General features: G+C 46.2%; 1 protein-coding gene across 2 annotated transcripts in view; it reads left to right on the forward strand.

The window, feature by feature from the left end:
* Window positions 1–16,068, forward strand: part of TBC1D14 (TBC1 domain family member 14) — an 89,035-nt gene that overhangs the window by 50,469 nt on the left and 22,498 nt on the right. For both annotated transcript variants that reach the window (XM_082462223.1, XM_082462224.1), the window contains exons 3-8: window positions 5,980–6,098; window positions 7,652–7,734; window positions 9,025–9,142; window positions 11,245–11,351; window positions 14,814–14,894; window positions 15,981–16,068. The exon at window positions 15,981–16,068 is cut by the window's right edge and continues 7 nt beyond it. In XM_082462223.1, the coding sequence (XP_082318349.1) occupies window positions 5,980–6,098; window positions 7,652–7,734; window positions 9,025–9,142; window positions 11,245–11,351; window positions 14,814–14,894; window positions 15,981–16,068 (596 nt within the window). The remainder of the gene's footprint in view (window positions 1–5,979; window positions 6,099–7,651; window positions 7,735–9,024; window positions 9,143–11,244; window positions 11,352–14,813; window positions 14,895–15,980) is intronic.

Consider the following 16,068-nt stretch of genomic DNA (forward strand, 5'->3'; position numbering starts at 1 on the left):
CATGTGTGTGTGTTACACGCATCTGTTCCAACGAGCTGAAGCTTGCATGTGGCCGCGGTGTTGCGCCTTCCTCCCCCCTGCCATTCTTTGTCTGTGATTCCATGTAATTTCCTCACAGGGTTGAGTTTTAATGGGTACAGTGGGGGACTGTAAGAGAGCGAGCCAGCGCGTCCTAATTCTTACCACCCAGAGGGGGATCGCACCCTGTGTTCAGACTGAGGTCAGTCCAGGCCAGGCACCCCTCTTAGAGGCCTGAATGGCATTCATTGCCCGTGATCCTGGGGGCAAGAAGCCTTTGTACGGAGCTCAGGCTGTACCCCGTTTGCTCCGGGTCCGAGTAAGGTGGTCAGATCACAACAGTAACCAAGCTTGTTAAAACCCTCAGTTCAGTTTTAACATATTTCATTCACTAGTCCACAGATGAACTGTGTTCTACATGTTTTGTAAGTAACATGACAATTAGAAAGGCCTTCTGAGTTGCTGTCCCAAATGCCAACATTTCTGGTAACCTAGAGGATGCTTTATGGGAAAAAGACTGTGGTAAGGAGATAAAAGAGTTGAAGTATGAGGAGCCCTTCAGAGGATTCCGGAGGGTCCTTCTTACTGTGAGGTCAGCCTCATTGGTCACCAAGACTGTCGTTTTGGGAGCCCCAGCATTTGTAAGACCTGTTCAGGCCACTCTTACCCACTAAAAATGGCAAAATAGAACAGATCTCGTCCCAGATTGTGAGACAACACCCGTCTCCCCCCAAAAGTTGCTTGTTATAAATGGCAGAGTGTGAAGCCAGCTGCAGTGTTCTGGGCTCTGTACTTTCACCTACTCTTCACCGCAACGTTATTAAGCACCGCTCTTGGCGGGAAATGTTGTGAAAAGTAATTTTGTAGCAAAATAATGACAGTAATACTTCCTGTCATTTTTGGGCACCTGCTATGGCCATGTGTCTTACGTTAATTCATTCTCACTTAATAGATGGGGAAGCAGGCTTGGAGGAGTGAAGGGACATGCCCAAGGTCACACTGCTGGTGGTGATGATCTAGAGGTGATGGTTCAGACCCAGGCCTGCCGCCAGCTCCCAGTGCTTCCCCCGCGGGGTCCTCAGCCGGTGCCCTCATGGTTGCTGTGCTGTCTGTCCCTCGTGTTGGTTCGCGTCAGTCTGTTAATAGGTGCCACGTGGTGACCTGCTGTGCTTTATTCCAGACATACCTCTAAAACCCCCTGGTTATTTTAAAAGGCTAATCTTGATGCTGTAACCAGTTGAGTCCAAGGCTTAAGCACAGGTTTTAACTGAGGACCCTCTCTCCTTGTAGCTAACATAGATTTCCAGGAAGCCAGGGGGCTTCTGTTACCACATTTGGGCGTAATTGGCTGTCTTTTACAGCACTCTTCCAGTTCTGTAAGTAGCAGTGACACCCCTCTTGTCATCCTACCGGGAATACTTTGTTTTCACCATTTGAGAATCTTGATCTTTTTCTCTTACACAAATGTCTGTCGAGGTAGACTTTTTTTTCTTTTCTTCTTCAACTGGCAGATTATACACTTTATTTAGGAGTCTAATGCCCTGTCCTTATCTTCAGCACTGTTCAGATCATGCACGTGATGTAGACCTTGCCATTGGATGTATCTAATGGGCTCATCACACCTCACACTTTACTTTCTGGCTCTACACCCAGTCTAGCTCTTCCTTTCTCTCTCTTGCTTGGTCTCGGCTTGTCCCATCAGCTCTGGGTAGCTTGTTGTTGAGACCATGAAGTCTAGGACAGAACTTTGACTCGGCGTCATTCCCCACGTAAAGTGTTCATGCTCACCCACAGAGAAGCCTGTTTGCCGTCATCTCCTGGCTGCTGCTTGTGCTGTCGGGACGCCCCTCCTTCACGGCTTCCAGCCCGGCTCTCCCCTGTCCTTTGTCCACTGAGATGGCACCCGTTATGAGCTGTTTTCTTTGATTCTCTCCAGCCATAGGTGTCCTGTCCTTGGGGCTCCCACATTTTTTATCGTCTGCTCTGGTTTCATAGCCTCTGCTGGCATCGTACTGCCCCTGCTAGAGTGAGCCCTTCAAGGTGGGGTCTGCAGGTCTCCTAAAGTGCCAGGCCCTATGCGGCCCCTTCACAAATGAGCTCCTGGCCCGTGTGTGGAGTTGAGGCTCTGCTCAGCTGCCCTGGCTTACTGCTTTTTTCCTGAACCTTTGCTGCATTATCAGACCACACCCCGCACTTAGCCCCCAGTTGGGTGCAGCAGGCTTTGTTTGTTGCTGTCTCTCTGGTGTCGGTCTTACCTTCCCAGCAGGACACAAGGCACACCACTCCGGGCGGGGACCGTGACCTCTTCTAAATTAGTGACTTGTAAACTTTTTATTCTGACACAACACCCCACCCCCATCCCCGGGTTAGAAAATTTAGGTTGAGACTCAGTTCTCTCATGAAGGCATAGCTATAAGTAGGTATAGAACTGAAACAAACTGTCCTTACTGTGTGCACTCTGTATTTTTGTATTGTTTGATTTAAAAAAATACTGTCGTGACCAGTTAAACTGATTTGCCACTAGAACTTTGCAGAACCCTGTTCTAAATTCCCTCTAGGGTTATGCAGGGTGTTGGAATCTGTAGCGGTTCCTTGAATGGATGGGTTATACTGATTAGCCTGCAGGACTTCTGATGAGCACAGCAGTGAATGGCATTGTTACTTGGTTTAAACCAAGAGACTTCAACTTGATCCCATAAGGGCCCCAAGAGGAGAAGAAACTTTGGAACGATGAGTTGCGCCGAGGCTGGGCCGACCCCACCGTTTGCCTGGCACACGGAAAGGGCTCATACTTTATGGGCAGCCGTTGAATGTATGTCTCGTGATCTCATCATCACAGGCGTCTTCCCAGTTGCTACCGTTTTATAGCCGAGAGGGAAGCAAGATGATTCGCCCCAGATCAGAGCCGGGACTTAGAACTCAGTCTTTTCGCTTCCAAAGCCCCAGCTCTTGCCATATCACATGCTGACCTCAGCGTTGATAACCCACAGCTGAAAGTTGTTTGTCCTGAGAATGAATGGTCCTCTTTCTTGTTCCTGAAGTTGCTTTGTCTGGCTTGGAAGATGAGCTTACTGTCGACCCCTCTAGGTAGCAGTGTGAGAACTACATTTGGAGTAGGATCTGTTCACAATTTCCAAAGCCATTCGTATTCTGAAATGCCATTTCGAATTTTGAAAAGGCTTTCCCTGGGATTTCAAGTGTGGACAGGCCAGGCCTCCTTTTTTTTTAATCATGCAGGGCTCTATGTGATTAAAACATAAGTATTTGCCTTGCATCTGCACTTAATTCACTATTACGGGTTTGTGTCATAGTTGAAAGCTTTATTTAGACTGAATATAAATGATTAAACTGGCTCATGCATTCTAGCGAGTGGCAGTCTGCGGTGAGCAGTGCGGGGGCAGAGCCGGGGTGCTTGGCTTCTGGTCCAGCTCCTCCAGCCCCAGCCCGGCCTCCACCTTATGGCAGCTCCTCTCTCGGGGTTGTGGGGAGCTGGTGTGAAGGGGAAGTTGAACCTATTCCGTGTGCGTAAAGCCCTTGGAAAGTGCTTGGCCCGTTGCGACTGTGCTGCTTGTTACCATTTGTGATGGAGCCTCCGAGCTCTAACTGAAGAGACTGATTTTTTTAAAATCACAAGTCAAGGCATTTAATTAACTTTACAACGCGTCTTCATATCTGTGCTCTTTGCAGACTTTGCAGGGCTCCTTGATTGTTGTTTGGCCATAGAGCATTTTTTCTGCCTTATACAGTTTCAAGCCCGAGGAGAAAAAGGGGCATGGCAGACAGCAGCCAGGGCCAGCCTTCGTGGAGCACGTCCTCTGCACCGAGAGGCTTGTGCTGACTGCTTCACAAGCCTCTCCCCACTCCTTAGACAGCCCTCTCTGCTAGGTGCTGTTTCCCTTCTTGCAGATGTGGAAACGAGGTGCGGGGATTCTAAGCTGTGCTTTGCCGGTGGTCGCAGCTGGTTCCTGGTGGATCTGAATTTGCTCCCAGGCCTGTCTGGCCCCAAAGACCACACTTAACTCGAGTAGGACCCGGCCTTTTCCCTCCAGAACTGCACTCCTGTTTGTTGAGTATATCCACAGGCGAGGTTGGGCCTGCGCAGAGTGGCGGAGTGGGGAGTCCTACAGGCCCAGCTCCTTGCTGGCTATGGACCTGGGGGCAAGTCACTTCACTCTGAACCTCAGTGGCCCTACCTGTAAAATGCGGTGACACTCGCCATAGAGATCGTTATGGAGATGAAGTTAAACTATGTGTGTAAAGCACACAAAGCAAGTGGAAGTGGGCATCCACATGCTGGGGCATCTGACTTTGGGGCTCAGCATCTTTGGCCTTGGCATATAGCTCACTAGACCAGCATCAGCAAATAAGTGGCACCTTACAGGGCGTTCGCTAACAACTCTTGTTAATATGCAGCGTGCCTCAGGATCTTTCTCAGCACACGACTTTTGGTAGATTTCCTATAAAATACAAGATTTTACATTGGGTGCTACATATGATACTCCTGATGACTGTTTAGTACCATGTTAAGTTGCAGCTGAGTGCTTGGCACGTGGAGGTGCTCAGATGTTTGAATGGATGAAAAAGTGAGCCCATTTTCTCAGCTTTGGGTGAGTGGAGGTCGTTTTAGATTTTAATGGAACCATTTTACACTAGGGTAAACAATGTTAAGACATCTAACCTTGTACATCCAGACGTACAGAAACTGCCCCACCCACCTGCTTCTTGGTACACACCCTTCTCATAGCCTGTGGGTTTTGAGGAAATAATTTTTTCTTTTAACTTTTTAGAAGCCTCTATAGGCTTTTCTGGCTGAGAGAATAATTGCTTGCCAAGTAATTTTACCAGTAACACCCCACTTGACAACTAGTGTTAATAAAATTCATTTAGCAATTCATCACTTTCCACTCCTGATACTGCTTCTATTGTATCTGGAGTGGTTATTTAAATCTTAGTTTAAACTACTCGGTTGTTTGTCCTGTCTTCCCAGTTAGGTTGCCTTCCCTTAAGGGAGGGTCCTGAGAGCCTTGTCTATAATAGGCAACAAGAAAATACTGGTTTTTTATTTTTGCAGAGGGCTAAGGGTACACATGCACAGGCGCGCATACACACACACACAGTTTCAGAAACTGGGCTCTTGGGCACAAATTACTTGGCTCTCCTGAGCTCTGCTGGTTGGGTGTTTGGAATGTGGGTCACCAGGTGTGACTGAGGCTTTGTGGTTGCAGCTCATAGGACGAATTAGTGACCCGGAAGTGTGGAGGCCGCTCGTAGATTTCCAGGGCATGGCACAATTATTCGTGTAACAGCTTGCAGTGATGGCTTCACACAAAGATGTTAAAGAATTTCTTTTTTGACGTTCCTGCTTTAAGAAAATGAAACAGCTTTAATCATCTTTAAGCAAAAGATTTTTAATTTTTAAGCCCGTCGTCATTTCAGGAAAGGTTTGAAAGGCAAACAAAAATAGATAAAATGCGGTGGGGTAAAAGGAAATGCATTAGAAATTTAGGGTGGGAGTGGGAGATGAAGCCAGGGGTGGGGGTCAGATGAATGCTAGAATTGGCTATCACTCTGACTCTGAGCTTCCTTGTGGCCGCTGCAATAATCAGTTCAAATTTACGGTGTCCAGAAGACAGAATACACACCTCTTACCCAGAAGAAGCCTAGGAGACCCGAGTCGATGTTTGCGGGCCTTTAGAGGAGCAGCTGGGATGATGAGATCCTTAGTGACTTCCCTACCAGTATGGGAAGCCCACAGTCCCCATAAAGTGATGGCCTGAACTGCAGAGCTGAACCCCTTTCATTGGCAGTTTTTCCTTCTAAAGAGCAAGAAATATTTTCAGTGCCTCATCCTCAAAATCGACTTAAAGGACTTCATAACAAAACACCTTTCTTACTTTGAAAAGGGCTTCGTAATATCAGAATTGGCCGGGCCTGGAGTTATCCCTGGTTTCTTTGTCCTAGGAATATGAAGACAAGGCTGGACGACCTAGCAGGCCACCCTCTCCAAAGCAGAATGTGAGGAAGCATCTTGACTTTGAGCCTCTTTCCACCACCGCACTCATCCTGGAAGACAGACCAGCGTGAGTCTGAAGAAGAGTCTGTGGAGAGTTTGTTTTCAGGGATAAGTACATTTGCTAGTCACCTTTTCATTAGAAAAGGGGAAGAAAAATTAGCACGTCACTTACTAAAAATGCGGGGCCCCTCTTTATACCCTCTACTAATGTGTATTCTATATGATAGCATGACTAATTCGGAAAACTTTCATTTAACATACAAGTTTTGATCAGGATTTTCCATTCAGGTGATATTTTACTTTAATTTAGCATTTCCAAATGCTTAAATAGCTGTTATTAATTATAGACTGGCTTGTAATGGTAAGAAACACCAGGAAGTATACTCTAAAGTGGGTGTTTTGGAGGCACCCCGGTATTGTAGAACAATTCCTGGACTAGCCTGCTGGTTCTTTGGGATTTACAGAAAACAGGCTGGGTGATCCCAGGAAGTTCCCTTCCCTTCTGGGCCTCTGGTTTCCATCCATCTGATGAGGAGAGATGGGTTTTGATGACGGGCTTGTAGATCGTGTTTGGAGAACTTAGTAAGGGAAAGGGATTGCTCCCATCGTACCAGGCCATAGCTTATCTCTATTTAAGCATCGAGTTTCCATAGAACACTGTATTTGAATAGAAAGATTCCACAGCTTTTAAAAAAAAAGAGAGAGATTGTAAAACATTGGGCTAGAATCCCTAAGGTCCCTGCCAACCCTGACATTTAAAATTGATGAAGTCTGCGGAAGAAATGTGTCTTCTGATGTTAATTTTTGGTCCTTGGAAATTGTGGATGTGTGGGTAGATGGGGAGAGAAACCCTGAAATGGAGGATTCAAAAGGTAGGTAGAGATTATTGGTAAAAGCCGCCACACTGTGAGGATCAGTCCTTGTAATGCTGTCTAAAACATGAGCTGTGGGAAATCCTGCCCTGTTCTCCTGCAGCAAAAACACTGTGATGTGCACAGACAGCCAGACATTGCCGCCCTCCCAGTTTTCAGGGGCCAGCAAATTCACCACCACGTTTCTGAAAGAGAACATGCATTTTATTTTTTTAACCAGGATTCAAAGTTGTACACACGTTTAGTTGTTTAGAACTATTGTATGAATCTGTGTGTGTGTGTGTATAAATGAGATGAACCACATAGCTAGTATGAAACTTACACACTTAAAAAAACTGGCCAGGGAATATATTCATACACAGATGTATCAATAATATATGCCATTAGGGTACTCTACTTCGAGGGTAACTGTTGACAATTATTGTATTCGTGCAACGTGGTCAAATCAAAGTTTCTTTGGAGACTGGGGTGAAAAAAAAACACCCAAAGATTAAGTGTTTATCTCTATTGGAGTTATGGTTAATTGCTATTTTCTTCTTTCTGCTAATCTTTAGACTTCAAGTTTTTAAAAATGAGCTTATTTTAATACTTTTGTAAAAAAATATTTTTAGTTTATGAAAGAGCTGTGTCTTTACCATCTAACAAATGTGGTTTTGGTCTTTGAGCTTTTCATTTTTTAGTAAATGATGCTTCAAGTTTCTCTTATTTAATATTTAAAATGGTGAAAAATCATTTATTTTCTATCAAGAAATCTCCCGGCAAAGCCAGCTGAAGAAGCTCAGAAACACAGGCAACAGTATGAAGAAATGGTGGTTCAGGCCAAAAAACGAGGTAATGGAATTCACATGTGTTTGGTTATGTAAGTCAGCACAAGATTTTGTGTCTTTATGGATATTTTCTCTTTACCTTTTGGAGCTATAGAACCTGAACTTTGGTGAATGCTTTATTTAATATTTTGAGATTTATAATTTTTCATCGAAAATGTATGTTTCTACTAACTGCTTATTTCTGGTTACTTTATTCAAGATAATAACACTTTGAATTTACACAAGGAAAGAGACTGTGTAGGATAAAAGTACTAGGCTGGAGAAAGCTTTAGCCATCGATGCTGGGGAGGCAGATCTCTTTCTGTCCGTGGGCTCAGTTTTCCTTATTTACAAGAAGGTGTGATGGGATTCGATAAAGTGCCTTGTGACACCTATAAAAACCCTCTGATTCTTAGATGTTTAAAAAGTATGTATAATAAAACGTGGTCTGTCTGTACAATGGAATATTATTCAGCCTTAAAAAGGAATGAAATTCTGACACACACTTAACATGAAGCTTGAAGACATTATTCTAAGTGATATAAGCCAGACACAAAAGGACAAATGCTGTATTTTTCCACTTATATGAGGTATCTAGAATAGTCAGATTCATAGAGACAGAAAGTAGAATGGAGGTTGCCAGGGGCCGGGGAGCAGGGTTGGGGGGTGTGTGTCGGGGGGTGGGAAGTTAGTGTTTCGTGGGGAGAGAGTTCCAGTTTGGGAAGATGAAAAAGTTCTGGAGATGGATGGTGGTGATGGTTGCGTAACAATGTGAATACGCTTCATGCCACTGGGTGTACGCTTAAAATGGTAAATTTTATGTTTTGTGTATTTTACTACAAAAAATACAAAAAAAGTATATATAAATGAAAATGCATGGTATTTCTCAGAGTTGCTGTTATGCCGTAAGAGTTATTCTTAAGCTGTGAGAAGTGAAGTTGCAGGTTCCATTGGAAAGGGTGAGGGGAGCACAGAGAGGCTTCCGGTGTCTGTTCCTGTTCGGTTTTTTGACTGGGGCTGTAGTTTCATGGGTTTGTCTATTTTGTGATAATTTCGTTAGGTTCTTATTTGTATACTTTTCTGTGTATATGTTATATGGTATGTAACAAAAAAGCTTACTAGAAGATGGATAACGCCTAAGCTTTCTAAACTCCGTAAGGTGTGAAATGAGTCTTGGAAGGTCAGGTCTCAGTGCTCTACTTCATTGCCCTCTTCCTGGTGTTTTTGCAGCCTGGCTCTTTGAGAAAAGTCACCTAGCTTGAAATCAGCGGATATCAGTTAATAGATGTTTCCTTCTTTTAACTGTGATTTCTAGAGCTGAAAGAAGCCCAGAGGAGGAAAAAGCAGCTGGAAGAAAGATGCAGATTAGAAGAAAGTATTGGAAATGCTGTCCTCACTTGGAATAATGAGATTTTGCCTAACTGGGAAACAATGTAAGCTCTCTAGACTTTACATTTCTTTGCAGAATTCATGGGAAGCAGCTGTATTAATTGTAGCTCCTCTCACAGCCCCTGATGAAATTATCTGATAAGTTTAAGTTGCACAGTTTCCTTCCCCTGCCTTGGTTCAGCCCTTGTCGTTTCTCACCTGGTACTGTGACAGCTCCCCTCCCACCCCTTCCAGTTGTCTTCTGTTCAGCAGCCAGAGGGATCTTCTAAGGCACGAATCTGTGTCACTTCCATACTTTACATGTCAGTAACTTCCTATGACTCTCAGTGTAAAATTGGAATTGCTCAGCTTAGCCGACAGGACCCTTCGTGGGACAGCACGTCCCTTTCCCGGTAGCCTCACCTTTCATCTCTCCTTTGCTTGGACAGTGCCCTTTCCTTAGGGAGCCTCAGGGCCTTTGCATGTTCCATTCCCTCTGCATCAAGTGCTCTTGCCCTGTATCTCCTCATCCAGTTAACACTTTGTTCTTTAAAGCTCAGTCTTCCTTGAAGAAGCCTTTCCTGCCCTCGCCCTGGCTCCAGGTGCCTGTAGAGGACCCCGCTGGGTACACTGCATCTGTCTGCTCATGTTTCTGTTGTCCTGTCTGAGGAGGGGCGCCAGGTGTGCTTTGGTGACAGCCCCCAGTAGCCGGTACGCAGTAGAGTCCGGCACTGTTGTCTCCTTTGCGTCTGAGGGACAGCTGTAGGTCTTTCCTCCTGCGTGGTCAGAATGGTTAGGGGCTGGTGTCTGGACAGCAGGCCTGGAGCCACGCACAGAGGCTGGTGGCTCCTTTTGGGCCTCCCCCTATCAGCAGGAGCTGGGGGAGCTTGGACGCCAGTTTCCTTTTTTCTCTTCCAACCTGAACCGTGTGTCAGGTTGTTGGGGACTTGCTTCTGGCACTTACTTGGGTGTCACTCACTCCCACTATGGAGGTGGGGTCGGGGGGAGTGGAGATTGCCCTGTTGAGGCTCTGCACGGGGAACACAAGCTGTGCCCAGAGCCTGCTTTTCTGGGCAGTGTCTTTAATAGGCTGGACATGGTCAGGAAACACTTTTTCTCAAATGAGGCCCAGTAACAAGAGTTAAGGTCCTCAGAACCCTTGGACTGACTCCCTGTGTGGCTGCAGAACCCTGGCCCACCCTACACTGACTGATGCTTGATGTGGCCCGGATGCGTGCATTCATACAGGAACTGCCACTTAATGACCACCAGCTGGGTGCCGGGCGCCTTTCTGATTTGTCCCACTTAATCCTCACAGCAGCCCTTTGGGGTCAGGGGGAAGGTTCCATCATCTTGGTTTAGGGAGAATGATACTGAGTGAGAGAGGAGAAGGAGTTTGCTCCGGGTTCCCCAGGTGAGGGTGTTATGGGGCTGCAGCCCTGGTTTCTGCAGCGTCAGCCCGTGCTCTCCCCTCGGTGCTGTGCCGAGGAGCACCATGTTGGGAGTCTTTGGCACCTTTATGTCTGTCCCAGTCTGTTAGCAGTGTGTGTTCACTGTGACCAGCAGACCTCAACGACTCTGCAGTTTCGAATGTTCTGAGTTAGCAGAGCCGTCCTGCCGTTAGAGTTGCCTTGCCTGAGCTCTTCACGTGTGTGTGTGCAGCTGTGCAAAGGCTGGCGGCTGTGCTCTCGGGCTCCCTTCACGAGGCCCCTTGGGGTCTGCCCTCCATCGGCAGCTCTGCGGCAGTGCCTCCTGGCTCCCCACACCGTGCCCAGCTGCCTGCCTTTCCTGGAGCATGCCAGGTTATTCCTTGTTGCTGTGCTTTCTGCTCAGAAAGTCCTTCCCACCCTTCCTCTGCTTCGACTGCTACTGGTCACTGAGAATTTGGCTCCAGAATAGCGCTCTGGGTTCCTCTGGTTTGTGACGCCCATCTCTGCGTGTGTAGTGCCTGTGGCACACCTGGCACAGCAGTAGCCCAGTGGAAGGTAGTCGTCGACCTCCTGGTCTGTCTGTTTGGAACGGCGGACTGTAAGCTCCCTGAGGCCAGGGGCTGTGACATAACGACTGTGCCTCTCCCGCTTTTGTGGTTTGGGGTTAAGCACGTGGGCAGACAAATATTTCGTCCCTGAGAACAAACTCATAAACTCATGCTTCCGTTTTTGTCCAGGTGGTGCTCTAGAAAAGTTCGAGATTTATGGTGGCAGGGAATCCCTCCCAGTGTGAGAGGCAAAGTCTGGAGCTTAGCCATTGGCAACGAGTTAAACATCACCCACGGTGAGTGGCTTACATGATCCTAGGCCTGGGGATTCCACCCCTGGGTCCTGTGGCTTCTCCTGTCCCATTTGCCCCGTTAGGAAGAAAGGCAGCCATCGCCACGCCGCTGTGTCCTCGGAGAGGCCAGGTGAGTGTGTCTTCCAGGAGCGGAGCCGGTGGGGAGCCGGGGCTCACTCCTGGGTGCTGCAGTTATCTGGTGTCAGTTCAGAGCAGACGCCGCCTTCTTCCTCATAGCTGTCATCTTCCCTGAGTACACGGGGGAGCGCACATGGGGCTCAAAGCTGTAGTGGGCTGAGCCATGTTCGGATCTCTCTCGGAGTCCTGCAGAAAGCGAGCCTTGATGGGGACGTGAAAGTGGAAGGGAGGGATGTTTCTTTCTGTGGACGTGCTGTATCTGGGGTACTTTTGGTTTTATCTGACATTTTTTTTCCCCCAGGCATCTTATATGTCAGCACCTTAGAAGGGGACAGCATACTGTGCTAGGACTGGGTCCTTGAGGGTCTAGTAGCTTGAGTCCAGAGGGAGGTGAGCTCTGTACCCTCCTTTCTTAGGGCTGTTTGTCCCGCCACACGCACTCGTACAATTTGGGTGTGCTTCTCCTCCACCAGTGTGTTCACTGGTTTACTCCCCTCTCTGCCCAGAGCTCTGCAGGCTGTGACCCAGAGTGAAACCGACGCTAGGAGCTCATAGACTTACAATTAAGTGCTGAAGAAATGGTAATCCTTCCTTTTTCCCTTTTCCTCCCTGTCTGCAGTCTCAGCTGCTCAGGACAAGAACTCCTTCCGTGTCTTCTTTGTATTAGTGCCCAGCTGTGGAGTTGGTGGTGGCAGTTTTTACCCTGTTGAAGGCCCTTGAGTTTAAAATAGATTGATTTGTATCTTCTCTGTGTGGCTCGGGTTCGTGCCGTTACTGTAATTTTTATTTTGTCAGGTGTCGATCTCATCACGTGGGATGGTAGCCTTGGCCGGCAGTGTGCTCCATCTTGAGTAATGACAGCTGGTTGGGTGAATGGTGACTAGTTTCCTTTCATTGTGATCTCCTCAAAGTTCCATTTTTTTGGCTGATCCATACCTGCCCAAAACTTAACATCTGTGCGTGAGAAGATGTATAGCATTTAACTTGTGGAAATGGTTTTTCAGCAGCTTCCCTGGAAGTAGACGTCTGGAGAAATGGATGACCATTGATCTCAGTCCCTGTTCTTGAAAATTTCTAAACTGTACCAACAGCTCTACACCAGTTGGATGTAATGCAGAGTACTCTGTGTGTGTGTCTTTAATTTTTGGTTCTCATGTTGGATGCACTGATTTTATTTAAATTGAAATCCTTCATAGACCATATCATAGTGTATCAGGCTAAATGGCTAATTAGTCAGTCACATGCCTTGAAAGTTTGTCTAAATTTTGATATTGGCTCGTTTTATTTAAATTGTGTCTTTCTTGTATAATTAGCTGCCTAATGTCAGTTGCCCACCTAGAATTGATGCTCAGGAAGCTGGGGCGTCCCCTGTCATTCTTTCCTTTCTGTCACCCGAGCCCAGCACAGCTCTCTGTGCAATCAGGACCCCAGGAAGTATTTGCTGAATGAATGAATGAGTGAATGAGTGCCACCTTCTTGGGTCCTTCTTAACCTCAGTTTTGCTGCATATTCAAGCCAGTGTGACAACACAGATGATCTTGAAGTCTGCTGTTGAGGCCTGGCATCGGATTAGGTTCTTTACTCACGTCTTAGTTAACATTGGCAGCGGTCTGAGGGGCAGGTATTGTTGACCTTATTTCCCTACTGAGAAAGTCAGCCACTGGCTGACTCTGAAGCCTGTGTTGCGATTTGGGAAGCCCCAGGGTTTTGCTCTTTTTGTGGCTGTGCAGTTGGAAACTCACTGAAAGTCAACCTAGTCGTACTGTTAAACTTCAGTCTTTGGGAAGTCAGCCTTGTACTTTGAAGCTTCGTCTGGAAAGAAGGTGTGTTCACCGTTCTAACTCCCTCTCCCCCCACAGACAGACGCCAGTAAAACCGTGGGGGTGTTTTAAAAACTGACACTTTGACCCATTTTACCCTGAGGCTGCCAGCATCTGTGCTCTAACTGTCAAGTACCTCATTTGGAAAGTTGTTCCCAGTGGTCAGGGGCCACACAGTTGTTTCCTCCACCTCCTGCCAAAATGAGCAAAGCGAAGCCCACCTCCTGGAAACTGAGAGTGGGCAGAAGTTCCCCAGACCCTCTAGCCTGCAGCTCAGCACACCTCCAGATTTGTTCCATAAGCATTTGAGTTAAGATGCATGCAGTCCTTCCAGGTGATGATGTAGTATGAAGTTATATTTCATAATTGTACTGCCCTTGCAGACTAGTGTAGATTGTAAATCAGATCCTTCACGAGGTGAGAAGAAGGTCGTTAATCAAAATTTAGCTTGTTGAAACACAACAGGGTTACTAGAATTTGACTTGTATTTAAAAAAATAGCATATACTGTCTGGAAGGCGGATGTGCTCTTCTTTATTTTCCAGAAGTATTGATGGAAAAAATAAAGTGGTAGAAATTCTCTGGGTAGTTGCAATTAAAGTCTTAGTGATTGACTAGTGGTCGTTCGTGATCCAGGGCAACCGGTGGCTAGGAAGCATCGGAGCCGGAGGAGCGGGAAGCGCCCAGCCGGATGGGTGGGCCCGCAGAGGCCTGGGAGGCCTCTCTCTGTGGGTTCAGTCTTTCAGGAGGAGTGGGGCATGGCTATACCCCTGGAGGTCTGGGTATAAAAGTGAGATTTGTGAGCGTGAGTTATTTCACTACTGCCAAACTACCCAAAGAGAAGAAGTATTGAAAAAATAAGTTCTGAATATGGAGGAGATTTGGAAGCTGTCTTGTGAGAGACCTGTCTTGATAACATCTCTGCCACCAAGAATCCTTATTTTTTGAAACTTCTGCCTGTGTTGCTTGCACCCCTATCCCACTTTCAGGCAGCAAGTTCAGGAAGACTGGGCCAGGGGGTAGCGGTTCCATCTTGTCTTTATTTGAAACCAGATTTTCTGCTTGTTCTGGGTCTTCTGCTTGTTTCTCCCTTTCTTCATCAGTCAGAGATTCACTGATTATTTTGATCTGTGTCAATCCCAGAGCTATTTGCTCTGGATACAGACATGAATGAGAGACCCTCATGGTCTTACCCCAAGGAGCTCACAGTCTAGTAAGGCGATAGACTCACAAACACATCAAAACAATATAGCTTTATGGGTGGGTTGTATAACAGAGTGAATACCAGGCATGGAGGCATTTTATGTATTTCTTTGTATATAGTGATGTCTGTAGACAATAGAACAGAAGTACCTTCTGGCCAAGTTGGGGGGATCGTTTTAGTAGCTGTAATAAGCCTGTGGTGTGTAGTTGAACTGTAAATATTTGAACGAGGCAGCAGTGTCTTCTCTGGTGTTTCTGAGGAGACACGTGTGCACGTGACACTTACCCAAAGGCTTTTCTTCCAGAGCTCTTTGACATCTGTCTTGCCCGAGCCAAGGAGCGGTGGCGGTGCTTTAGCACGGGAGGCTCTGAAGTGGAGAATGAAGGTATACATGGCGCTAACCCCGGTGGGCTCCTTTGGTCAGTTACGCGTATCATTATTTAGTACATAACAAGGAAGGTTTACTTAACTGAAGTAGTGGTTGGTGCAAATTTATAAAAGCTTCATGGGAAAGGGGATTTTTTTTTTTTTTTTTTTTTTTGGCCACGCAGTGCAGCTTGCGGGATCTTAGTTCGCTGACCAGGGATTGAACCCTGGCCACAGCAGTGAAAGCGCCGCGTCCTAACCGCGGGACTGCCAGGGAATCCCCGAAAAGGGAGTTTTTAGAGCGAACAGGTTAAAGGAGAAAACTTTTATAAGAAAGATTATACGAGTTCCTTTGAGTTGTTAGTGCCCTAGCATGCTGGAGGGCTGGTCATGACCAATACCTTTTCCTTTATTCACTGCTCACGTGGTGTACAGTAGCCGGGCACCCAGGATTGCTTGAGTGTTGGTTTATAGAGGAGCATCAGAGCTACTTCCAAAGAGACAAGAACACTGCCTATCTCCTAGATTATGCTTTTAGAATTTTCTATGACACACGAGAATGGTTATGATTACTTCTGTTGGTTAAGTAGTAGTATCTTTTTTGCTGCTCTTTTTTAATGTTGTCTATGTGGTATTGGAATTTAAAAAATATAAAGCAAGTTATTCATAATTATTTGTTAGAAATAGTACACATGAGTGTTATACTGCAGTAACTCACACATATTCTACGTTCATACCAGTGATGTTCTGGATTAAATAATGATTCTTTTGGTGTTTTCTGTGCCTGGAATTCATTTGTGTCTGTTCCCTGACTTGCCCTTACTTCCACTGACAGTCGTTGATAAAAGGTAATTTCAAATGAGATTTTGATTTCAGACTCTAGAAAATGTCCGATGATGGGCTAACATTAGATGGTGCTCTGAGATTTTTACTCTTAAAGCAAGAAATCCTACAAACTGTGATCCTGTTGGTTCAAGTTGTAATTAGGCCCATGTGCTTCTGAAGAACTTCCTTCCCTTGTTTCATTCTTGTAAAAGTTCTAAGCCTCACAGATATTCCACACGCTCACCTCTGAAAGGTGCGATGACTCTTGATCTTTTGACAGATGCTGGTTTTTCAGCAGCAGACAGAGAAGCCAGTCTGGAGCTTATTAAACTGGACATTTCCAGAACGTTCCCTAATCTCTGCATTTT

The sequence above is a fragment of the Balaenoptera physalus genome (assembly GCF_965194825.1).
Source record: "Balaenoptera physalus genome assembly, chromosome: 5".
In the NCBI taxonomy this organism is placed as follows: domain Eukaryota; kingdom Metazoa; phylum Chordata; class Mammalia; order Artiodactyla; family Balaenopteridae; genus Balaenoptera; species Balaenoptera physalus.